This window comes from Passer montanus, unplaced genomic scaffold (assembly GCF_014805655.1).
Source record: "Passer montanus isolate IOZ18808 unplaced genomic scaffold, ASM1480565v1 scaffold14, whole genome shotgun sequence".
In the NCBI taxonomy this organism is placed as follows: Eukaryota; Metazoa; Chordata; class Aves; order Passeriformes; family Passeridae; genus Passer; species Passer montanus.
In genome coordinates, this window is record NW_024360941.1 from 6,983,483 (window position 1) to 7,008,812 (window position 25,330).

The 25,330-nt window shown below is 40.3% G+C and overlaps 1 protein-coding gene across 1 annotated transcript; it reads right to left on the reverse strand.

Annotated features, from left to right (window-relative positions):
- Positions 1-178: 178 nt before the first annotated feature.
- Positions 179-17,753, reverse strand: LOC120497975 (histone PARylation factor 1). The gene is made up of 8 exons (XM_039700188.1): positions 17,618-17,753; positions 8,248-8,407; positions 6,118-6,304; positions 5,527-5,625; positions 4,341-4,491; positions 3,530-3,617; positions 2,760-2,932; positions 179-979 (listed from the first exon to the last, which is right to left on the reverse strand). The coding sequence occupies exons 1-8, from the start codon at positions 17,618-17,620 to the stop codon at positions 848-850; spliced, it is 993 nt and encodes a 330-aa protein (XP_039556122.1). The 5' UTR covers positions 17,621-17,753; the 3' UTR covers positions 179-847.
- Positions 17,754-25,330: the final 7,577 nt, after the last annotated feature.

A 25,330-nucleotide genomic window follows, 5' to 3' on the forward strand; every position in this document is an offset into this window, starting at 1 on the left:
AATCCTTTGCTTAAAAGAGCAGGAATGACTTGCATTTTAGCATGGTGCTACTGGCCTATAATCTTTCAGTAGTAATTGTTATTGCTGTCATTAGTACTAATGTGAATTGCTACAATGGAAGGCAAGTCGCTGGATGGTGGCAGGGCTGTTGAGTAAGAGCAAATGTTATTTCCCATTGTTTGTAAACTGTTACTTTAATTAATTGTCAGAGAATACACCTGCAAGTGTAGTAACAAGAAGTGGGGACTAAGGACCTTGAACGCAATTAATTTGCACCTTGTACAAAATCACTTGGGTTTAATTTTTAAATATTTAAAACTGGAGATGGCTTCTTATTAGCAAGGTAGCAACTGCAGTGGAATTCCCAATTTCTCTTGTAATGTCAGTTAGCATTTCCTTCATCCCATCAGTTTCCTCCCACCTGAACCAGCTCCAGCAGCGCAGGAGCAGGGATAGTGCTTTGCCACAGAAGGGAATGCTGCAGTAAGGAATGCTTTACCTGAGGGGTAGGACACAACTGGAGAAATGGAGAAGGGCAGAACCATCACTTGCAGCAAGGACGTGGGGATCTGTTTGCGTATGGCACAGGGCGGGTGCTGAGCGAGCCCCAGCGGCCCCGGGCAGCGGCCTGCCCCCGCCGTGCTGCCCTGGAGCCCCAGCGGCCCCACAGCCCCGCTCCCCGCCCGGGCACGCCGTGCGCAGCCAGCAGCGGGAAGCAGCGCGTTCCTTAGAAAACCTTTACTGACCGAGGGGACACCGCCACCAAGTACAAAAAGACACACAGACACACAGACAAGCCCGGTCCCGGGCGCGCAGGGCCGCCCCAGCCGCAGCCCCCGTGCCCGGCTCAGGGCGCCAGGCGATCCAGGCCCTCCTCCCGCCGGTTGCCCAGGTGCTGCTCGATGATTTCGGCAAAGAGGTTCCTCTTCAGCAGCGTGTAAGCCAGGGGCAGCAGCTGGCCCACCGTCTTGTGGAAGTACTGCAGGAGAGAAGCGAAAACAAGATCCACTCTCGGCCCCAGCGGCATTGTTAATTCCGGGAGCAGCCCCACCTCCTGGCCCTGCCCCAATCACACTGCGCCCTTCAAGCCCTCCCAAAATGCCTGAACACATCCCCATCCTGCACCAGTGACAGCCACAGCAAGGGCAGGCAGGGTGCCCGAGCTGCCGCAGGGAGAGAAATCGAGTGTTGGCAGTGCAAGAGATGATGATCCTGCTCACTACAGCATCCCAAACTGGAGCCTGCAGGTGAAGTCCCCTGTCTTGTCACAGTCCCATGTCTTGTCCCACCCCACAGTTTGAGCAGATTACAGTGGTACTTACAGTAACCATTTAAGAACCTCAAATGTATAAACATCAGAGCATATTTAGCATTTACAATCATTATTGTACATGTAAGTCCATTGTATCTCTCAAACAAAGGGGATGATTCAAGTTATTCTCTGTGTCTTGGGCTACAAATAAAGTGTCAGTGTTTCTCTGGCTCTGTAAGCAAAGGGACGGGAAGGCTCCAGTCAGAACTGGAAAACAGCTCCAAGCAGGAGCTCCAAGACAGGCGGGGACCTAACTGAGCAAAATATGTGTGCAGCCACTGTTTCTTCTGTTTACTAAACTAGAAGATGAAGGTTTCTAATTCTAGAAAACAGCCGCAAAGTTACAGGTGTTACAAGCTGCAGTGTAAAACAGACATGACACATGACAGTACTGTAAACGCAGTTTTTCACTGCAGGACTTTGTCAGTGGTTAGTCTCATGTGCTGAGAAGCACAAAGCTTGGAACATGAGTATTTGCTTCCACCTACTCAGAAAAATGGGAGTAACCATTTCCTTCACTGCCCTTCCAGCTGTAGAAAGGATTTAAGCAGCTGAAGCAGCCTAATCTCTAAAAGGTTTCTAAATGAGCACATTTTCAGATACTCATGGAACTTAAAGAGAGCAGGGCATGAAATCTAAGAAACACATTACTAATTTAACAGTGTATGGCAACAGCAGTCAGTTTTCATACATTTCAATGGCTAAGTGTCTTAACCAGTAATCAGCACAGCTCTTTTGGGCCTACATTTCATATCAAAAAACGTATCTTTCCCATGATACTCTGGAGCACCACTTAGCCAATACTAGTTTTACTAGAAGCAGCTGTTTTCTGGTGTGTTTCTATGATGATCCATTCATATTAGATTGATGTTGAAACTTCATGTGTTATTTTCTAGCCATTGACTAACTGCAGCCATGACCCTTTTCATCAGCAGGCCAGTAGCAAATACAGAACAAAAAGCATTAAGTATGATTTTGATGTGCAGTAAGTGCTATTAATTCAATCCCCTTACTGACCATGTTCACTGTTAGCAGAAAACTAGGGAGGAGACTCCAGGTGGGAGGTGCCCTAGGCAGTGCAGCCAGGCAGCTCACCTGGGTTCTCATTCTTCCAGCTGGGGTTACTACAAGCACCAGGCTGTTTCTTGGTCTGGTTGAATATGGGTGCCTATACAAGTAGCTGGGGACAGGGGACTCCAGCTATTCAGTGTATTTGAATCAGGTACTTCACACTCTGCTTCTGGATTGCAGGATTGGGCCTTCATACACACAATCTTAAATTCAATATGGAATGATGTTGTGTGACTTTTGAACAGTCTTCATGAATTAAGAATACTTTCGTAGACCTCTACGATTCCTAGGGATAATTAATCTGCAGCAGAACAACTTCTAGCCCATGTATGAAATAATGCATGATTTCATGAAGTTTGATTGTTGTAGTACTCACATGTGATCCATAGCAAAACAGGTCCATGCCCAGCTCGTACCCCATTCCATAATCACATTCATCATTAGCAAACTGAACAAAGGTCAGCATTTCTTGAATGGGTGCAAAGGCCTTCACTCTCTCCTCATCAGTCGGTGCATCAACAATGGCCTTGCAAATTTTTTTAAGATTAGCTGCAAAAAAACCAAAAGCAGACATTTAGATGCTTAAATAAAGAAATTTAATATTGCACAGAAGTATTCTGTGGCAAAACTATACCCATGTGCCACACTTACACATAATGCAAGTGGGCACACCCTGAACTGCTGGTGAAGCTTCCCCCTTTCCTTGGAAGCTCATTCTTGCCCCATGCCCATCCCTCTCAGTTCCTCACAAAGGGAGGCAAGCACTTCTGTGCTGCAGTTTCATCAAGAAACTGATTCTGGTTCAAATGACACTGGAAGAAGAGGGTGGATAACAAATAAACCCACACATCCCTGAATGTAGATCAGCTTTTTGCTCTACTTCCTGCATGGCTTTGACAATACAAAAGAAAAGATCATCTAAACTACTTCTTCAGGCATTCTCTCTTCTCAGATTTAGCATGTTTCATTGAGTCTCATCTGGTTCCTTTAATGACAATACTTTGAGGTCAAGAGTGATGGTGAGGACTTCTACATTTTACTCCCATCAGTCAAATTTTTAAAGTAGAAAACATTAATGCAGTTTGTTTTTTACTGAGGGGTGTTTACTTCAAAAAAGCAGAGGGATATAGTAAACAGGATGTTTACCATTTGTTTCAGGAAGTTCTCTGTATCCAACATCATTTTTGTCTACAGGAACAACTAGGCCTGCTCCATGAAATGCTTTGGTCACCACCTGAATAAAGAGACAGAAAATGGAACATAGCACCCTAAGGCAGTACTATGACCTAAAAAAACCTCATCTCATTAAACACTAACACCTGACTGCTGGTGGTCAAACCTAACATGGTGTCCTGCCTCCAGGACATCAACTTAAATTTCAAATTATATTGCAATTAATTTCAAGTACTGGAAGTTTGAAATAACTGGAAATGCCATTTCAGTGAAATTCTGAATTCTAGGAACCCTTGCAGTCACTTGTGTTGCATTGTACCCCTTTCGTTTAGTCCCCTCCTACCATAATTATTTTTAATAGGTATGCAAAAAATCTCTGTTATTATCATCCATATCATCCTTCATGGTCCTGTTTCTAACAGATCCAACCCCACTATTTAGAACAATCTTCCATTTATAGTTTTTTCCATGGCCTCTATTTGTTCCAGTTTTTAGATTACTGGGCTTACTGAGGTTTTTCTTGGTGGTGTTTTGTTCTTGTATCGTTTTTAATTGAATGCAAAGCTATTATTTACAAGAGTAAAGTGTTTTTATTACATCCTATTATTTGGAACACACCTGTAGTAATCTTCCCTCTTTTGAAGTTTTATAGAGAGCTGATTACCTTTGGAAATTCCTAATGTAGCATCCTTACTGACTAGAAGGATGGAAAAACACAAACAGGAAGTAAATGAAAAAAATTTAACAGAACTTAGTTCTCTCCAGTAGATGAGGAAAGCCATACTTTCTTATCTCTCTGTTTCATCTTCAGGGTTTTTTGTTCCAGAGAATAACCCAGTTCTTTTGCTGTTCTTGTTAGCTTTTCATCTATGTCTTTCAAAACAGCATTTTTCTTTTTATCAGCCACTTCCTTAAGTTTTTTTGACAAAAATAATCTGCAAACAGATGAAGCATGTCAAGAAAACAACAAAAAAATTAATAGCCTTTTAAATGTTAAACCTCTAGATCTTAACAACAAAGATTAGCAGTCCTGTGTTTCTTTACATAGAGACTTGAAAATGCAAGCTTCTTAAGAGGAGGCAAGAAAATAGTTTGGCACATCTAGTACTTGGGCTTTTCTTATCTCTACCTGCATTACAATCTAGCTTATGCAATCTGCAGGTGCTGAAAGTTCTCCCAGCCTCAGTAACTGTTCATCTTTCTATCTTAAGAATTCAGTTTGCTGTTCCCGTGCCATATACACCATTTGTCATCCAAGTCATGCACACAAATACATATTTATGAGCTTCCCCATGGTACTTTCAAAACAAATGTCCTTGTTTAACCCTGCAGTGCACAAGGGCTCTTTTGCAGAAGCCATTCTTCAGTCTGCTTTCACTGACTGACACGTGTCTGTCCTTAGAGAGCTTTCCATTTTTAACCGGCAGGGGTGAGGTCAGTTGTTTACATTCCTGATGCAGGAACATGTAAAGTTCCATGAATCAGACTGAACTACATATCCACATCAGTGTTATCCTGCCACAGGGCAGAAATAGTACTTCTTGTAGATATTAATTATATACAAAAATAATGTATCTTTATGTAGTCAAGAGCAAGAGCCAGATGCTATTGATTTACTATGATACTCAGATTTCCTTCACCACTGTTTGAGATGCCCTTTCTCTACTTACAAAATTATTTTAACGTATCCAGTGGGTATTTTTTCCAATTTAGAGCCTGTCACTGCCAATATATTTAAGGAAGGATGTAATGAACACTCATTTATTTTAGTTCTGAAAGGAAAACACTGTTAAAAAGCCTACAACATCTTCTGAGAGAATCTTAAAGCTTGCCAACAGGGACAGAAAGTAAGTGAGGGTTTCTTAAGAAATATATGTAATAAGTTAGCCTCATTATTCCACATTCCACCTCCCAATTAACAATTTCTCTCTATTCTGTTCTTTGTAAATAAAAGTAAATATAAACCTTACTTGACTGCAGCAAAGACATTATCACCAACTTGTGAAATCACACAACCCTTCTTTGCTTCATTTGCACCAACCCACACTGGGAGCTCATCTGGCACATCCCTATTGATGAAAAAGTACACACAAAATAGTCATGCTGTGTCCTATTTGAAAGTAGAACTAAATTTGCCTCCTCCTGCAAATGCTGCCGTCTCCTTCAGAACTCCACCAAGAAATGCCCTTAGATCTAAAGCTCTAAAATCTTACAGCAAGCCTTGAAAAGAGCTTGCATCCATACATGCAGAGAGAATACACATTTCCTTTTGGTAAGCTGATTTCCTTCTCAGTATCATGGCAAAAGTTAAAGATTAGTGAGTGAAGGTGCTCTGGATGGCTGGAGGAGGTAAGTATTTAATAATAAGTATTTAAATCTAGTCTTCAACTCCTGCTCCTGCAAACTTTTTTAATAAAAAGATAAAGCCATGTGTTAATGTCCTACTATAACAAAAGAAAGATTCTTGCTTGGTGATAGCACACAAGTTATGTTTAGTGGAAAAAGAGGACAAAAGCTATGCATAGTTGTAGTGGAGCAAGAGCACACAGGAAATAAAGTACCTGAAATATCCCATGTGATACTGTGTTCTGCTATCCCCAACAAGTATAGTCTGAAATTCTGGAGGATCATAGAAGAATCTCCAATGAAGATTGAAGTTCACATCTGTTGCTTTTGCTTTTTTGTGTTTTCCAGCAAGAATATCATATGGTCCAACCAGCTTAAGTCCAACACTTGACACAAGTGCATCTGAAAAGCAAACCACGAATCAGGTGCACGTCCAGACCAGGAAGTTCCCGGTGTTGCTCAGGTATCAAGTTTCCATAAATTCAGTCACACACTATTTACTAAACAAGGAAAGCTAAGAATTGTTTTATCCAGATAGTTTTCCTTGAAGAGCTATTACTACATTTTAACGAAAAGTAGCCATCCAGCCCCAGTCCGATGTCAGGATGGACATCAGTGATGACTGTGTCCCTCAGGGCTCTGTACTGGGACCAGTATTGTTCAATATTCATCTTTATCAAGTACATAAGACTGGATCAGCAAATTTGCAGATGACACCAAGCTGAGGGGTGCAGATGATGCTTCTGAAGGATGGGATACCATCCCAAAGGACCTGGACAAGCTCAAGTACTGGGCCCATAGGAATCTCTTCCAGTTTAACAAGACCTGGTCTTGGAAAGCTCTGCACCTGGGTCAGGGCAGCCCCTGGTATCAGCACAGGCTGGGGATGAACAGATGGAGGGCAGCCCTGCCAGAAGGACTTGGGGGTGTTGGTGGGTGAGAGGCTGGACATGACCTGGCCAGGAGCACTCCCAGCCCAGAAAGCCAAACATGTCCTGGGCTGCATCCAGAGTAGTGCGGCCAGATTCTCCCCTCTGCTCTACTCAGACCCCACCTGCAGTGCTGCATCCAGCGCCAGGGCTGTCAGCACAGCAAAGTCATGCGTCTGCTGGAGTGGGTCCAGAACAGGGTCATGAAGATGATCAGAGGCCAAGAGCACTCTCCTATAAAGATGGGTTGAGAGGGCTGTTCAGTCTGGAGAACAAAAGGCTCCAGGGACTTTACTGCAGCCTTTCAGTACTTTAGGTATTGAAGGTAAAGACAAACATTTTAGCAGGGCCTGTAGCAAGAGGACAAGGGATAATGATGCTTAACTAAAACAGGGTAGATTCAGACTAAATACAAGAAAAAAAAAAGCATGATGATGCAGGTGGTAAAACACTGGGTGCCCAGAGACACAGTGGATGACCTAGAAACATTTAAGGCTGGGCCCATCTCTGAGCAACCTGGCTCTGTTGAAGATGTCCCTGCTCAGTGTAGGGGGTTTGACTAGATCACCTTGAAAGGTCCCTTCCAACCCAAACCATTCTGACTCTGAAAGACACAGATAGATCACCTTGAAAGGTTCCTTCCAACCCAAACCATTCTGACTCTGAAAGACACAGTCATTTCTAGAGCACACAGGGATGCCACATTCTGTTACATAATAAACTTGAAGAGGTTGAAATCAAGATTTATTAGTGCTTACACTAAGTTAAAGTCTTCAATTTCTCATCCCACCAGCGAGGGGGCTGTGGGTGCACAAGAAGCTGAGAGGGGATGCAGCTGGGACAGCTGATCCCAAATAACCAAAGGGATATGCCACAGCATATGGCATCATGCTCAGCATGACAAAGACCTGCTTTCTTGGAGATGGCTGAACACCTGCTTGTACATGGGAGGTGGTGAATTAATTCCTTGTTTTGCGTTGCTTGTGCCTTTTGCATTCCCTATTAAATTGTCTTCAGCTCAACCCACATGTTTTCTCACTTTTGCCCTTTCAATTCTCTCTCACCAAGGGGGAGTGAGCAAGTGCTTCTATGGTGCTTAGTTGTTGACTGGGATTAAACCATGATACATGAGGAAACTTGGGTTCCATACTAAACATTTTAAATACACCTGTGAGAAAGGCAGATTTAGACCACATTTAGTCCCTTTACATTTCACAACTTCAGTACATTTTAGAAAGCCTGAAGTGTACATCTTGGTGATTACAGCCAATGTTTTAGTTTACACTCATGGAAATATCCCTAATCTCAAGTGAAAAGCTGAAGCTTCATTAAAATGCATCTGACCAACTCCAGTTTGCCTGCTTTGAGGGTGCTTTTGGGAGTGAAAGTTAGAAGACGCAAAATTTAAAATCTCACCACTTGGTTTCTCAGGATCTAGTTCCTCACAAAACTTCCAAAACTGGTAGAAGTCCTCAGGCAGTCTAAGCCGATAGCATGTTTCTGCTTCTTGGCAAAGACTATCAGGAACATCTGCCTGGTTTGATCTTCTCTTCTTGACAGCTCCATTTTTTTCACTCTGTAGATTAAAAAAAAAAACCAAAAATCCAACCCAAAACAGAGTTAATTGCTTTCTCTCAGCTCCACCAAAGGAGTCTACAAAGCTTTTATACTAATGGAGGAACAAGAATTAGATCCATTAGGACATGTTTGTTAGTTAAAGCAGTATATGTACAGCCTAGAACATCCGTTTTGGACAGAACCCATTAAAAGTGCAGTCTGACAAATGTACTAAACATGTCTGCAGTAGCAAACTGCTACTTTGATATTAATGGGCCAATATAATCAACAAAAGCGCTTCTGTTAGTTAATTAAGCAAAGCAGCAAGCAATCCTGAAGTTTAATCTAATTCTACATTGTTCTAAAATGACCATTTCCAAGCACACTGCAGACAGCATGCAATATGTTCTTGTGTTTTACAAACAGCTCAAAGTAGGACTGTTTTGTCAAATTAAATTATACAGCAAAAATCCTCTGGTCTCTACTATTTTAACTACCGTGCTATTCAACATCACAACTACTGCAGTTTTCAGTGCAGCATTTTAGAAGCAGCTTAGAAGTGAAGCTGCTTTTTAAAATTATGTTATATGAGGTGACGCAGCTAAGAAATGATCCATACAGGCACACTCTACTGGGGCAGCAGCCTCAACCACCCCATTCCTACATCAGTCTCCATGAATTCGTAGGAATCGCTATTCCCTCATCTGAAAGAACATAAAAAATAAAAGAAATAAATAAGCAACAAGGTTTTTTTCCTATTCTTAAGAGAGCATCCCTGAAGCAGGGCCGCTGCCAGGAAAGCCGGGTTGTGTGCCCGCTCCCAGCGCGGTCCCGCCGGGATGATGCGGCGGCCGGTGGGCCCAGCGCACCCCGCGGGACGGCCGGCGGAGGAGCGGGGAGAACGCGGGGCCCTGAGACTGCCCCCAGAGCCACCGAGCGAACCAGAACGAGGGGCAAGGACACAGAGGGCCGGCACGCAGCACCCGGGTGCCCGCCGCCCGGGCCGCGTCCCCGTGCCCGCCGCCCCACCTGCTCTCCGGCCGCTCCCGCCGCGCCGCGCGGCCGGCTGTGGCAGCCCCGCACAGCGGCCACAGGGCCAGGGGGCAGCGACGGGGGAACGACAAGGAGCGCCGTTCACCCCCATGGCGAATGCGGCTGGTGCTGGAGACAAGTCGGGAACTCACCGCCATGTTCCCTCAGCGGTAGATACACCGCATAGATCCGCTTTCTAGGCTAGTTTTTTTTAAAAAAATCCTGCTTACATATACGTGCAAATTCCTGTGAGTTAGGGTGGTGTATTGGATCACACAGAGGAAGAGATGTACTGAAATGTTATTATCTCCTATAGAGATAAAGGCATAGGAGAGGAAGCATTACAGGTTTTCAGTACAAATATAAAAAAAAAAGGCCCAATCCCCTAATCTTCTGCTTTAGCAATTGCCAGCTGCCAGGAATATAAAAGCAGCATCACAGCTTCTGTTCAGTGAAGGAGCCGAGGCAGCCGTGTGGGACGCGCCGCGAGCGTTCCTGTTTGGAGCAGCCCACGATCCCGTTATGCAACATCCGCTTGCGCCGCTCAAGTGCTTTGCATAGGAGAGGGCCTGCGGAACCAGCGGCACCGGAGGCGGCAGGGGAAGCTGGTTATTTATAAACCTTCACTTTTTTTGTTTCAGTGAGTGAGATCGCAGTGGGTTTATTTAAAGAAGTTGTATGTAGTTAAGCTACAGGAGTTGGTGAACTCACAGCGCCTGCCAGAAAGAAAGATGCGCGTATGGCATAGATAAATACCACGAGATCTTTTCATCCTGCAGTCTGTTAAGGCTGTAAATACTTGCTGTGGTATAGATTGTTAGCTTAGGTCTAGGAATACGCTGCAGTGCGTTTCAGCCACCTGACAGCTGTACGACTCACACAAAAGCTCGATGTTAAGTCAGATTGCAACATGCACTTTTAAGAGTTACACACAAGTCACAGGAAACTTGAGCCTGACTGATGGTACTGTCTGTACATCAACCAGCAAGGTTTGGTATGATGTAGATGCGGAACAAAGTCTGCATCAAAGTCTCCTTTCTCAAATGGAAAAATTGTTTAAATCGGCATACCTGTTTGCTTACCAAAATCCTGCATACACAAGGAAGGAATATTAAATTTCACATCCAAACCTTGTTTAACGATTTACATTTCATTGCCTGAGGTTAAGCAGAAACAAGACACAAAAGCTTACTAAGAAACCACAAACCTAATTTTCTTTCTGAAAAGTGTCAAGAGCACTAGCCTGAGGTTTCTTTGGGAAATGCTTTCTAAAATTGAATTATGAGTCTCACTCACAATTTCTACTATACAAAACCTTGGAGGCTAGAGGAAATGTCACCCAAAGGAAAAACAAGTAAATAAGGTCAGCATGAAAGCATCTACCTTTACTTTGAGTCAAGAAGAAAGCAGCAGCTTTTCAAAGTTTTCCACTTTTAAAGAGCTTGACTTTTGCCTCCTACAATATTTTGCATTACAGCATTGAAACAGAAGTAAGCATCAAATAAATTGTAGTGGCCCCCATTTTAGATATGCCAATACCTCATGAGACACATTTATACTGGAAAGAATGCAAACTGACTAGAAAAATACTCCTATACTGACTTAATGCTTGTGCTAGGTGTCTAAAGCCTAACTTGGAGTGTTTTTACCACTGAAGATACAGCTCATGAGCTTTATTGATCAATCAATTTTTTTTATTCTTTTCTCCACACAAGCTATTAAAGACTCCAAGAGCACCTCTCTTCTAGAACAGCCCACAGTTTGGAAATCACCCATGAAAGAAAAAAAATGCATAATCCAGGGAGGAAGATGCAAAATGTTCTCCATCTGAGAATCCTGGTCTCTTACACTTTCCAGGCAGGTACCCCAGCCATTAGATTCTAGGTTAAGAGTACCAGTGTTTGGCCATACTTAAGATAAAATGTGATTTTTAAAATACTTTTATGTGCGTATGTATATCGTGCAACTCACTCTTTTTATAAGTACCTTCCAAACCATTTTGGAATGAGTACCTCAAAAGAAGTAGGTAATGAAATGCTCAGTTACCTCATCCTGTCTTTTCAGCCTTAAAATATGAGGCAGCTAGCTCAGTTCCACTAAGATTGTGATCGTGGTGATGTTCAGAAAAGTAACTTTGCATGGCTGAATAGATAAAAAGAATATTTTTTAGTTTAGATGTATCTAGTCCCAGGTGGCAGCTGATGAGGTCTTTTCCAAACAGCAGTTTGGAACCAAAGAACACACTTTAGATTCAATAAACCCTTTCAGTTTCTCTTCAGTTAAGTCTACCCTCAGCAGTTCTTCTCTGAAATGTGGAAATAGATTGTGGGATGCCACTGTAGAGGCCCTCAAACAAGAAATGCCAAGATACTGAATGATCATTCTGTCCACCATAGTAGTTTTTCCTTCTCTGTGAACAAGTGGTAACTCCTTCTGTATGAGAAGTAAGAAAAAATTACTTGGAGGAGGATTTGAAGTCTTAGATTTGAAAAGAATATATAATTTGGTATTGGTGGTCATGTTTTCATTCATTCTGGTAACAGCCTGTAAGGCTATAACAGGGAAGACTTTTTACAAAGGATAAATGGCTGCAGCAGTATTTTAAAGCCTCCCTTTCAAGCCAGAAAGCACAGCGTCCTATGCATGTACCTCCAGACTTCTGAATCAGGATAAACTGAGATTATCTCAAGATAATTATCGGCACAGTAGCTTTATCAAACTCTCCAGTCATCAGTATGATTAGTCCCACTCTGAAGTGGGCCTAGTTTCTTTTTGTTTAGATTGTTTTTGTTTTGTTAATTTATAACTACAGGAAAAGATTTTGTGAGAAACTACAGAAGTGAAGCATGTTTCCTTGAAACAAAGCTTTTCGGACCTGCCTTCTCAAAAGCTATTGTAGATACTTCCTGTGTATACACACACATATTTCCTGATACATTTTATTTGCCTCTTGAGGTTAGCAAGACTTCAGTGTCCTATAAGTATTTTCCTCCTCCATGTTAATTTCCAATATTATTGCTTAATATCCAAAGTTGCCAAAGTATGCTCCATGCTATGCAAAAAAAAAACAACAAAAAAACCCAAAAAAACCCCACCAAAAATCAACCCTCTCAGTTTTCAATTTCAGAGTTTTATAGGTATTAATTATTGTGGAAAAAGCTTTCATGATTCAAAAGCCAGAACAATAAACTTTATCAGCTAGCAGGTACTAGAAAGAAGGAAAGGAGACTTGCAGGATTGTTGAAATAAGTTTTTTCCTTCCTCACTGCCATTCACTGACTCTTTCATGCTCAGAACTTTCTGTCAGAGTTCATTGCTTTCCTCCCACCCTTTACAAGGGAAGATTTGCTCACCTGTGAAAGACACCACAAGTAAACTAAGCTACACTGATCCAGATATTCTGTGCTGAGCTGTTAAAGATCTTTAAGGACAGGGATCTCCAAGACAAGATCTCTATCTAGTCTAGACTGCATTAGCAAATAAGATGGCATGCAATACATATGATTCACAAGTTATTTTTCCTACCCTTCATCATGTGCAGCTGAAAGGTAACTGATCATGGTACTTATTTTAGGTAGTTTCAAAGAGTACCTGAGCAGCAAGGGATACGTGTGTTCAGTCTCCTCAGTCACCACAACATACTGATAAACTAGACTATGCAGTATAAATATAGATAAAATCTAATTTCTGCTCAAGGACTAGATTTTTGCCAAAATGATACTTCATTTCTCTTGACACAAGAGGGAGCCATTTAAATTCTTTTTATTAAAAAAGCAGTATAAAGAATGGAGACCAAAATACCTTAATATACAAGTGGCCACATTGATGTCCTTTCAATGTGGACATCTTATTTCTGAATCCTAGATAATTTTGTCTTATTCTAGGTAATCACAGTGTATGTAGTAGCTGCTGGATTTTTCTGTGTACAGCTATCACCTTGGGGATGCAGTGAATGCAGTGTGGCACAAATGCAGTGAAATTATTCTATTTTTAAATAGTTTTAACACTGCAGTTTATGTGATAGTTCTTACTGAATTGTTTTACAAAACTGCCAGCCTTGTTCTCGGGTTAAGCCTCGCATAATCCTCAGATCACATAGAGCCTCTTGTTCCTTGGGTTATTAGCTTCTGTAGGGCAGCTGCACATTTTCAGGTTCACTGAAGGACACATCCTCCTTTTCATCAAAATAAGGATGAGCAGGAGCTGTGGACACTTTTCAAGGTCAAAGCCAAGGCTTGTCTCCGGGAGGGTTGGGAGCGAGCGGTGCTGCAGCAGAGCGCAAAGACACACAGCGCCTCTGCTGACTCATCACCTCAGTGCTGCTTGTGCTGACAGGTTGTCCTGGATCCCTGCCAGCTCCCCTTGCAGTTCTGCAAGGAAGGCTACATACACCAGGATAAATGAAAGAATACAGAGCAGAGGGGAAGTCATAACTGGGAGAAAATTGATCATGATACTGCAAGACATGTATTTCCTGAGACAGCCTAGAGGCTTCAGGACACTTTGTGTTGTGAATGTTTAAAAAAGAATATGGGTGAAGAAAACACAGTAGTCCTTCTGTAAAGGACTGGAAGTAAGACAAATATTTCAGAATATAAATTAATATTATTTAGACATCAATTCGGTGAGCCTTGCAATAACTGCTTTTGACAAGAGTGTAAACTGACAGCTTGATACTGCTGTAATCCAGCATTTGAACCACTATTATTTAGATCTGGCAGCTACCAGTAGACTATGATTTTATGGTGGCAGTGGTATTTTACTGCAAGCCAAACCCTTTCTTTCTGCTCTAATTTGAATACAGGGAAACCATTCTGATCACATAAATTATGAGTGCTTGGAACACAGAACAGATCCTGCATTGAAATTACTTGTTAGTTCTGTGGTTGTATGGAACTGCAATTTATATAGGACCATTTGCCATAAGCACCAGTTAAATTTTACAGATGGTCATAGATGTACTAAATTGCCTGGTTTACTTGGAAGTACAGCCATGTATGTTTGAAACACAGTGAGGCACAGTTCATCTGAATGCATTATTCCAGGAAATTAGGAGAAGTAAGAATGAATCTACTCCTATAAAAAGGTTGCTAATGTTAATTCCTATTGAAAAAAAAAAGTTTTCCCTTGTGAAAGTAAACCACAGAGTTAGTAAGTCTAATCCAGTTTTATTTCTGGTCAGCTGTTGGGGCCAGGATAGATTGAACCAGGCAATCTAGATACTAGATTTTTGGGGGGTTATGGTTTTTTTGTCATATATAGGTATTCTGGTTCTCTTAATACATAATTGTCACTTTAAACTCTTGCCTGCATATGTACAAAATACTGCATACAGGTAAGGAGGAAAAAAGTATCAAGTCAAGTTGGTGCCACTGGAGGTAATAAATAAAAGAAAAATTTTTGTCTGATTCATAAAAATGAAAGTAACCTAATAGCAAGTAATTTACAATCAATGTCTACTTTGTAGATACCCTTGGTGAGGTTTAATATTTCAGATATGCAAGAAGAAACACTTGATAAACATGTTTACCAGCAAGACAAACCCTTCATACATTGTTTTACCACTAGTAACTCAGAAGACTGGCATGTCTTTCATATTCTGTTAGTACACACCACCTCCCAGTCTTCAGTGTCAGAAGCTCAGGACCCTGTTTTCATAGGACAGTTTCCTCATATTGAGAGCAAGTCTCACATTCTGATGTAACTGGATATTCACATTGACTGTCACCCTAATAATGAAATAATATGCATCCCCTACCTTCTGGCTGATGGTATTAACATTTTATCTAGTATGCTTTGGCTTCCTCCCCTGACAAATAATGTGGTGAGGAGGTAGAAAACTGTGGCTCTGAGTCACTTCAGCTTAGGATAGAGTGAGTCAGGAACTCAGCAGCTCAGTTGGGAGAATTGATCATATTCCTATTATCTAAGACACAGAATTGCTGGCTATAACTGACAGGCAAAATTCTTCAGGGGCAGGATAAATCCAGTTTTGTGTTTTAACATCCTGAGGGGTGGTAGTCTAGATTTTCCAATAAACCATTTGCAAACCATAACTTTTGTAGCTATTATTGCTGTGAGAGTCCCTAAACTTGAGGATTGAGTATATGGTTTAGGGTGAACAATCCTATTATATTTAGCAACTTCTGTAAGAAACCTTTCTGCTTGTATTTTTCTGGGCACCCTGGCAACCAGAAAACATTAAAAGCAACAAAAACTGGATTTAATGTAAGTCTTAAAGGCAGTACTAAGTATAACATCAACTTTAGACTTGTGTTCATATTTAAAATTCTTCCCTCAGAACTGATCAGATGTTTCCACTCCATATGGCTTCTAGTGTAGCAATACAGTAAACTTCTGCTAGCTAGTAACACAAAACACCACATATTCTCACCGTGCCATTCCCAGCTAACAGCTTCAGTGCCTAGGGCTGTGTAGCATTAGCACAGTCTGTTCCCAAATAAGTTACCCTTTCTGTCTATGAGCATGACTAATTAACTCAGGTGCAGCACTAAAGCTGCCACAGCTCTATTCTTTCCAGTCTGGAACCAGTCAGCTGTGACGCTCACCTGGAATTGCTGTGCCATGGCATTGCCCAACACAGGGAGCACTGAGAAAACATCCTACTCTTTTCTGTGATCCCATTCATCTTTCATCTGCCTTGTTACTCTAAGCTACCATAAACGAGCGCCACAGCAGGAAAATCTGTCTAAAGCCCTCACCCATGGTTACAGCATATGCAAAGACAATGACTCTGGCTAAGGCAGGCTTATGCCCAGTGTTGGGAAACAACCCTTCTCTCACTGGGATGGGGCTGGGAGACAGCAGGGCCTGCCATTTCCCCTTGATGCTGTAGTCTTGGGCTTTCTGCTCCATTCACAGGGGGCTGAATCTGCTCTTAGTGCAGTAACCCAGCTAGGATAGATTCCACTGGGAAGCTGCAAATACTGTATGCTCAAAAGACATTTCACACACAGGATGGTCCTGACATGCTTCCTCAACTTCAAGGAGCCTACTTAATAGCCCCAGAAGGTAATGAGTACTTCTTTCACAGTAGGATATTTTCTTTAGCATCATCACTGTTTCTTGTTGAGATTTTGCAAGTTTAAACTTTGTCTCTGTTGAAATATGCCAAAAATGCCCACAGCTCTTAGGGATATTCTTGAATATAATGAAACTGCATTTGATCACCCACTTATAGTAGTCTGACAGCTTTGTATACCACTAACTTAGTTACCAGCACAAGCCAAGCTTTAAGCACTCTTTTTTTTTTTCCCCATAGTTTACTGACAAAAGTACACAGATATTGCCTCTGTCTTGTGAGCTCATATAGAATCCCTCCTAGGAACTCCTCAGGTAACATTCAGTAGTACTGGCTAGCTAAGATGGCTTTAAAAAAATACCACATACCTCCCTCAAAGAAAAATCCTTAACACCCCAAAACAAGAAAAACCCTTAAAAAACAGCCTCAGCTAAGAGCAAGGAAAAAAAAACCAAAAAAACCCCACAAACAGCCCCCAAAAGTAACACAAACAAAACCCCCCAAAACACCAAAAAAACACAAACCAAACCCCAAACAAACTGTACCACACAAAAAGCCAAAGTTATCAAGAGTCTCATGCAGGATTACATAGATTAAAATCTCCACATCCAAAGAGATCAGTTTCCCAGTTTAGAGACCAGCAACTCTCTTAAGTTTATTAATGTCACCTTTTTCATCAAACAGGAGAAGAATATTCACATTGCAGTGGTGGAAAATCATAGGACAGTCTGTCTCTTCATCCCATTTGCATGTTATTATGTATTTAAACAAGAAAACAGTTTGATAATTCCCTGTTCTGTTTAAAAATATGTTTTAAGCTTAGGAACACCACATACAAGATGCCTCAGGGCACAAACAATTTTGTCTTTTGTTTAGAGCTAAATTGTTTTGGTTCTACTAAGTAACCCAGATCTTGCCAGTCAGCTCCCTTATATTTGACTTTCTTTTAATATACCTTGTAGTACTTGATCACAAGACAACTTAACTAGTACCTCTGCTAATCAACAGTTGTTGCTTTCTCAGCAAAAAGATAAATACACCAGCTATTGTAAGACAAGCTCCTTATTCTCAAAGCAAAAGGGAATAAAACCCTCTTATTAAATTACATGTGCCAGAAGATTAAGAAAACAAACAACTCCCAATGAAAATTCTTACCATTGCAGGTCACAAAAACAAAGCAAACAAAGCCAAAGTAGGTCAGAAAGCTGTCACTGTTTGAAAAAAAACTATATGCTTTCTTACTAGGAGCCTTGTTCTCTTTTATAGTGTGCTCATTCCAAGGTATCAGCACTGGCTGTTGGGTTGCAGGGTCTCAGCTGTACCTGCTTCCTGGCCATTTAACCCTTGTCTTTCTGGTCTGAGTTTTCAACAGATCTAAATGCAAAAAAATTGGATTGTTCAGTAGGACAATTTTTCAGTAGCTTAAAGCATTTGTAGTACCTCACAAAACACAACATAACATAACTGCTTTTCTTATGCATAATTTTTTTTTTTCTTAATTATTCAGTTTTCTTTTTTTACTTATCTGCTTTCTCATTTGTTGCCTATCAGAAGAGATAAGAGGTGTAAAAGTTCATATGAAAAAGAAAAGGAGGAAGCTAGGCAGGGACCTCATCACAGAAAATGCATTCATTTATATGGGAATTACAGCTCTGGTTTTGTTTTGTTACAGTGACAAGGCTGGCTTAAAAGAATAGCAAAACTTCTTACATTGATTCTATCAGTCAAATAATTCTGTGTAACTAGAGGGAGCTAGTTAAGGAAAAGGGGGAAAAATGAAAACCAGCAAATGGGATAGATGTTACAAGAAGGATTTGTGAAAACTTGTTGAATTACTGCTAATTGTGCTTTCACTATAATTGGAGCATAATGCATTAATTGTAAAGAAAAAAAAATCTTGAATGTTACTAAAATGTTCTAAATCCCACTCCTTTTTAATGCTAACATTTTAAAGTCTCAGTGTCTTCAGAGTGCCACCTACCCACTTAAACACCTAAATATCCCACTTAAGCACTACTGATTTTTTTCAAATTGGTATCTATTAGGTACTCAGTTTCTGTTGTCAGTTGTGTATTGTCAAGTTTACAAAATATCGTAAGACTCCTCAGAAAAATGCATTGAGTTAAACTAGCTAATTCTAACCTATTTTAAGACATTGTATTATATACATTACTGTATGTGAACATTGTGATCAGTAATTATTTTAATTGTCTAAGAAAGAATGTAGGCACCTGTACTTCTAGAAGGTTCTAGCAAGACCCTTTGTTCAGTTGTGCAAAGTGCTATGGCTTTCAGCTGACCGCCTGGCATTAAGCCATTGAATAAAATAGGGTACAATTTTTGTCAAACACCTTGGTTATATATAATTGCATAATAACATTTCAGAAACCCTGTAGAAAAGCATTTGCTGTCTAAGTGTTCTTAAAGAAAAGGTCAACAGTATTTTTTTCATATAATCACAGAATGGTTTGCATTGGAAGGACCTTCAAGATCACCTATTTCCAGTCCCCCTGCCATGGGCAGGGACGCCTTCCACAAGGCCAGGGGACTCAAAACCCATCCAACCTGCCCTTGAACATTTCCAGTCATGGGGCATCCACAGCATTTCTAGGCAGCCTGTGCCAGTGATCATCACCCTCACAGTTAACAATTTCTTCCTAATACCAAATGTAAACCTACTTTCTGTCTACTTGAAGCCATTCCCCCTTGTCCTATCACAACATGCCTGTGTAAAAGGTCCCTCTCTGTCTCTCTTCTAGGCCCCTTTTAGGTACTTGGAGGCTGTTCTAAGGCCTCCCTGGAGCCTTCTGTTTTCTAAACTGAACAACTCCAACTCTCTCAGCCTGTCTTCATTGGAAGGGTGCTCCACCCCTCTTGTCATCTTCATGGACTTCCTCTGGACTTGCTCCAACACGTTTAAGTCCTTCTTATGCTGAGGAACCCCAGGCTGGATGCAGCACTCCAGATGGTATTTCAGAAGAACAAAATGGGTGGAATCAACTCCCTTGACCTGCAGGCCACCCTGCTTTTGATGAAGCCCACTATGTGATTGGCTTTCTGGGCTGCTAGCACATGTTACAAGGTCATGTCATCCTCCTCATTCACAAACGCTCCCAAGTCCTTTTCCTCAGGGCTGCTCTCAATCCGTTCTTGCCCAGCCTGTACTTGTGCTTTGAATTGCCCCAACCCAGGTGCAGGACCTTGCAGTTGGTCCTGCTGGACTTTGTGGGGCTCTCCCAGGCCCACCTTTCAAGCCTGTTCAAGGTCCCTCTGGATAGCATCCCTTCCCTCCAGCCTGTTAACTGCAGCACACAGCTTGGTGTCGCAAGGCAGAGAATCCAGTGGAAAGCAGGCTCCATGCTCAGTCAGTTATGTGAAAGGTGACCATTTGCTGGAGTCATAAGAAAATAATACAAAATTTGATCTGTACTTTTAACAAGCTATCATTTAATTTTGCCATTGTCTTCTCTCATATTCACACCATTAACATCTTAGCTTTGCTTTGTGATATGACTGATATGTTTTTCCTTCCTTTCAACTTCCCCCTGAAAGTATATATTTGCAACACTTAACATTCTATGTAAAATAGTTTTTGATTTTGCTTCATTTTTGGGGGAAAATATTTAAAAATCCAGAATAAATCAAATGAATCAGCATAAATATAATTTGAAGAAGGCAATTAATATAGTGTGTACATACACCTGGAAACAGATACAAAGCACAAAGGACCTTTGTCATCATCCTACAGCTGATGGCACTCATTATAACCTGATATTGGTAACCAAGGGTTTTTTGTAGTTTGAGACAAAACCCAAGATGTCAAGATGTCAACAAAATGGAGAGTTTTGTCATGAGAGATATTAAGAATTGAAATAATTTTTAAAAACCTCCATTTTTGTTTCTTTAAAATATGGAAAGATGATTTAGCCACATGGCTGCTAACAGTAACAGGAGGCAAGCAGTTAAATTTCCATAAATCAGAACAATCATTAACCTCTTACAGTTTCATAATTTCATTTTTTCTAATGCAAATTAAATACTATATGATATGGCTGCATTGCTGACTAAAAATAATACTTATCAGCAGTGCTTAAATCAGTCTATAATCACAAGATTTGTTAATGTAATAATTTGGTTCTTTACTAATTAAGCAATTTGTAGCTAGTTGCTAACTCCTTGCATTTCTCAGAAATCCTTTTCCAGGATGGTATTGCCTCAAGAGGGATGCAGCACAGCTGGTGAACGAGTCAGTGTGCTTTTTCAAAAAAGGAGGTGTTTGGGTTTTTTTTTTACCTGGTATCTGGCACTACTTATATTATATACATGTAGTTGGTGCATGTGATCTTATTTCCTCACAATTAATTTGTTTCCTCTCTCCCATTCAGTCGTGACATCATCTTTGGACTTTACTGAACTGTTCCACAAGTGAAAAGTGGATTTCACTTTGTAGAAGCCTTAATCCAGTGGAGAAGACAACACGTGGCTAAAGAAGTTGGGAATCCCTTGTGAGTATCCTCCAGAATAGACAGAATAAGATGGAAAGTGAAAGTTCATTGTATCTCGCTTTGAACCAAAATGTGTTCATTTAAATGAATGGCTTTACTTGGTGGCCACTGTGACCAAAGAAAGTTGTCATGGTAACCTTGATAGGATAATAACTACATGTTATTTTCAGGTAGTTATTAGGTCTATAAGGCTGTAGAGACTGTGTAATCAGGTGGCCATTTATTCTGGAAGATGTGGGTTTCTCTCCAGTAGAGGAGACTAGAATGGGTTGATTAAAATGAATCTGCTGTAGTAGGATCCAGTAATGAGATACAGACATTTTTTTCCTTGTCTATCAAAGACAATTACTGGATGGCACTCTGATTTATCCGCTGGTAAAAATATTCTAAGGCTGTTTAGAGGAGCCCAAGTGTGGATGCTAAAGAAGCTTTTGTTTCAGAAGTTAATTTTGCTCAAAGTTCTCCTCCCTTCCACATTGTTGCACTCTTGTTGTAATTACCATGATTGTGTTCTTTCCTGTGAGGCTGGATGAGATCTGTATTGCACTGCATTACACAGTGTACACATAACCAAAGTGCCAATTACACCACTTGAGATAAGTGCCATCCTGTACAAAAAGAATGTGCTTAATTGGTCTTGTTTCATTTGAGCATTTCACAGTGCAAGTGCAAAGGGCTAAAATAATCACACAATTGTAGTTGCAAATGTTTAAAAAGTACTTGAAGTACTTTTGTGAAACAGATGATTGGGAAGCTTATCCAGTCCTCTGAGTCATACTACTCTGGTTATCCAGGAATCCAGAATTAAAGTTGAACGTGGATACTTCCAGATAGTTTTTGGAGCAGTTTGCCGAATTCATCATGTTTTTATGTAGTTACTACAAGAAAAAGAAGATGGGAACTAAAAAAAAAAAGCTTTTTTTTTTTTTCCAAACTGGGTACTAGGACTCTGAATCTCTCCAGGATCATGGCTTGCCCTTTAAAGCTATATAAGGTAACCATTCAGAAGCATCCACTTATTTACATTGACATCATGTTGGAGATAGTTGTGTCTTAGATTGTAGACATCCCTTGTAGGATGATTAAAAATAAAATTGCAATTCAAACCAACTCCCTCTGAGTCTCAAAACTGTCATGAAAGCAATCTGTTCACACAGTACTGCTATACAGCAGGACTGGATGCAGTCAGGATGTGAATAAGGGTGCTGTTGAACAGCATAACACATCCTCTGTAATATGACATGGAGAGCACATCAATCTGTGCAGAGCAAATGGGGTCAAGCAGGAGCTGTAGCTCCTTTATGTGCCCCCTGGTAAATATGTCCTTCCTCTGAAAGCAAAAATACTGAAAATATATAGGGCTTCCAAAAGAAGGGACTTTGCTATTGGGTTTTCAAAGCTAATGGTTACACAATTTTGGTCAAATATCTGCATGCATGAGGCAAATCAGTGGATCCAGTTCAAGTGGTTGGTACTCTGTTAGACTCCCTAAATAATATTCCTTTAAAGAGATATTTACTGAATAGAAAAAAAATCATGTACGAACAGAAAATAATGGAGTGGAGGATCATTTTTGCACAGGTGCTGAGGAAGAGCAAGGAGAGAGTCTGCATTTGCTTCTGTAAGTAATATTTCTGCAGGGAGTAAAAGATTCATGAAACAATCTCTGTGATGGTTGAGTGTAAGGTAACTCTGCAACCACAAATATAGCCAAGTTGTTCCTCCTTTGAGAACGATGGTCTGCGTACAGATGTGTTGTATCTCTGAAGAGAACAAGTAGTCTAACAGGGTGTCTAAAGCATCTGTGAGACCCCTAGATACTTACATAATTAAATGAAAGTCTTGACTTCACCTACAGATTGATTGGATTCCTGCTGTTTAGCCTTAACTCAGGATCAATAGAGAGTCTTTTTTTTGCTATCCTTACTCAAATACATGCCCCTTAGAGGACAAACCAGTTAGAGCTTGTGAGGTGGTATCTTATTAGTCTCATCAGAACATTAAAACTAGCAGTTCACTACAGTATTTAGTCCTGCACATGAAAGGTGTAGGTGTTAGAATGGATGATTGTTTCAGGTTACAAACCTGTTTAAAGACTGCTTTGCTATCTGAATGAGCTAAAAGCAGGTATGTCTTCTATATAAATTGTGGTAATAGCCCTGCCATGAAATAAATGTCCCCCAAGATAGATCCAGCCACCGAATGATTCTAACTGCAGCATAATTCACTAATGTGAACAGAGTAGCAGTCATATAATGACTGAATCATTACTGTGGAAACCTATACTGCTATTTCTACCACAAATCCTGCACTGGTTTGCATGTCTTAAGGAGACTCTGTCCTTTTGGAATGTTGTTCCATCTGTATTCATTATTGTATCTTTAACCTTTTACTTGTATTCACTATTGTATTTTTAACCTTCAACAATTAAAAAAAAAGTAGGGGATATCCTTATGATTTTTTCCCAAAACAGTACTATGTACAATGTTGGCCTGAGACAATTTTATATCTATTTACAAACTGGGAAGGAATTATCATTTTTATGAGTGTTGGGAGAGAATGAACAAAACATGTAATTTGAGTTTACATTATAAGCATTGCAGTTGTGACACTTCTGCATAAACCAGGTCAAAATTATTTGGGTGATAAGAAAAAATTGCTTAAAATGTGTTTCATATTGGTAAGTCCTAGACTGTAGCCTGTCATTTTATTGCAGGAAATCTGTTGCTGTCTTATACACATCAGAATTTTATATTACCTATGTTATCTTTACCGTGTGTTCAAAAAAAAACTTGTGATGGGCTGGGAATGTAAAAGAATGTTCATAGTTTATTTGTCCAAAAGATTTATGTATTTGTGTCTTCCATCAGTATTTGTGTAGAGGAGATCTCTCTTGTTTACTTCTGTCTTGCAAAACTTGATTGTGTTTGTAAAAATTCACATGGCTCTCTTCTGGCATATGGTAACTGAATAGAATTTGCATAAATTCAAATTTTATTCAGGCTCTCCAACACTTTCTAATTCCTGTCTTAGCCTTTGGTGACCACTATTCTGGGAAGGGATGTCCTTTTGGCTTATGGAGTTAGATACAGGAATGAGGAAGCCCTGCAGGAGTATTCTGTGGGAGTTGATGCTAAAGAAACATGTCTCAAGGAGTGATACAGCTTACTTCATATTTGTTGAACTCCCTATCAGTAAGAAAGCTGTGACTTTGTTCAGTTTTAAAATATGATACGTTTTCATATTTGAAATATGATATTCATCTCACAGAGGCTAGCTTTTGCTAAATTAAATTCATACTACTAGAGTAGCTCTGAATTATGATGTACTGTTAAAGATTCTGTCACTGTCAATATCCAAAAAAAGCTGTGCTAAAATTTTATTCTTTCTGCAGCAGTAACTTTATGGTGGTCCCTGAATTCAATTTTGCCAATGGAAATTGTTAGCAATGTAGCCTTAGGCTTTGACACTTTGATTATCTGAGGTAATCTGGATAAATTATGGATATTCTAAGCTTTAGTCAGTATCTAAGGAACTGATGAATAGTCATGAATTATTAAGCTAAATACTTCCCAAAAAGTAGAGTAGTTGTGGGAAATAGATACTTCTATTGCTGCTTATCTATTTTGTGCCAGTCCTTACCACTTCTGAATTGTAGAAATAAATGTTGACTCCATTTGTAGTAAAAATTATCTTGCTTTATTTTCTTGTATGCCAGCAGTCAGGTCCTCTTCCCATGGACTGTGCTGTTACAACACACGTGGTGCATACCAGCTGGGAAATAAATCTTATGCAAGGTTAAAATCTGATGCGAATTTGTGTTGTTACAATAACGGGAGGTAAAATTGCACTTTTAACTTCATTTTTTTCTAGAGCTTCTTCCCATTTTCCTTTCAATCCTTGATTACATTTACAGTGTCAAGATCCATATGATAATGTCCTTTTCTGTCTGCAAACAGAATTCTGTAGCTACCAGCATATGAAATAAATTATTTGATCAGTCCAAGTGCCTTTGGATCTCTTATATGAATGACCTTTGCCCATTTATATTCAGTCATCTGAAAGCAGCCTATGAAATTCTTTTAGAATCTGTTGGTAACATAGTGTTGCCACTCTCCTCATTCCTTTCTGCTATATGGTGGCTCACAGTGTAACTGGCATTTCATAGGTACTTGGTTTCTCACCCTGAATACTAAGTGTCAGCAACTCTGTACTGATTAATTCCTTTTTTTAGACTTTGATAGTGTTAGTAGCTCTTAGAACCCACCAGTTCTAGATATTTGGGTTATTGGTATGTCTTGGGGAGTGATACTTTTCAGACTTGTATTCTTATAATCTTTTTACTGTGACTAAAAATATTTGT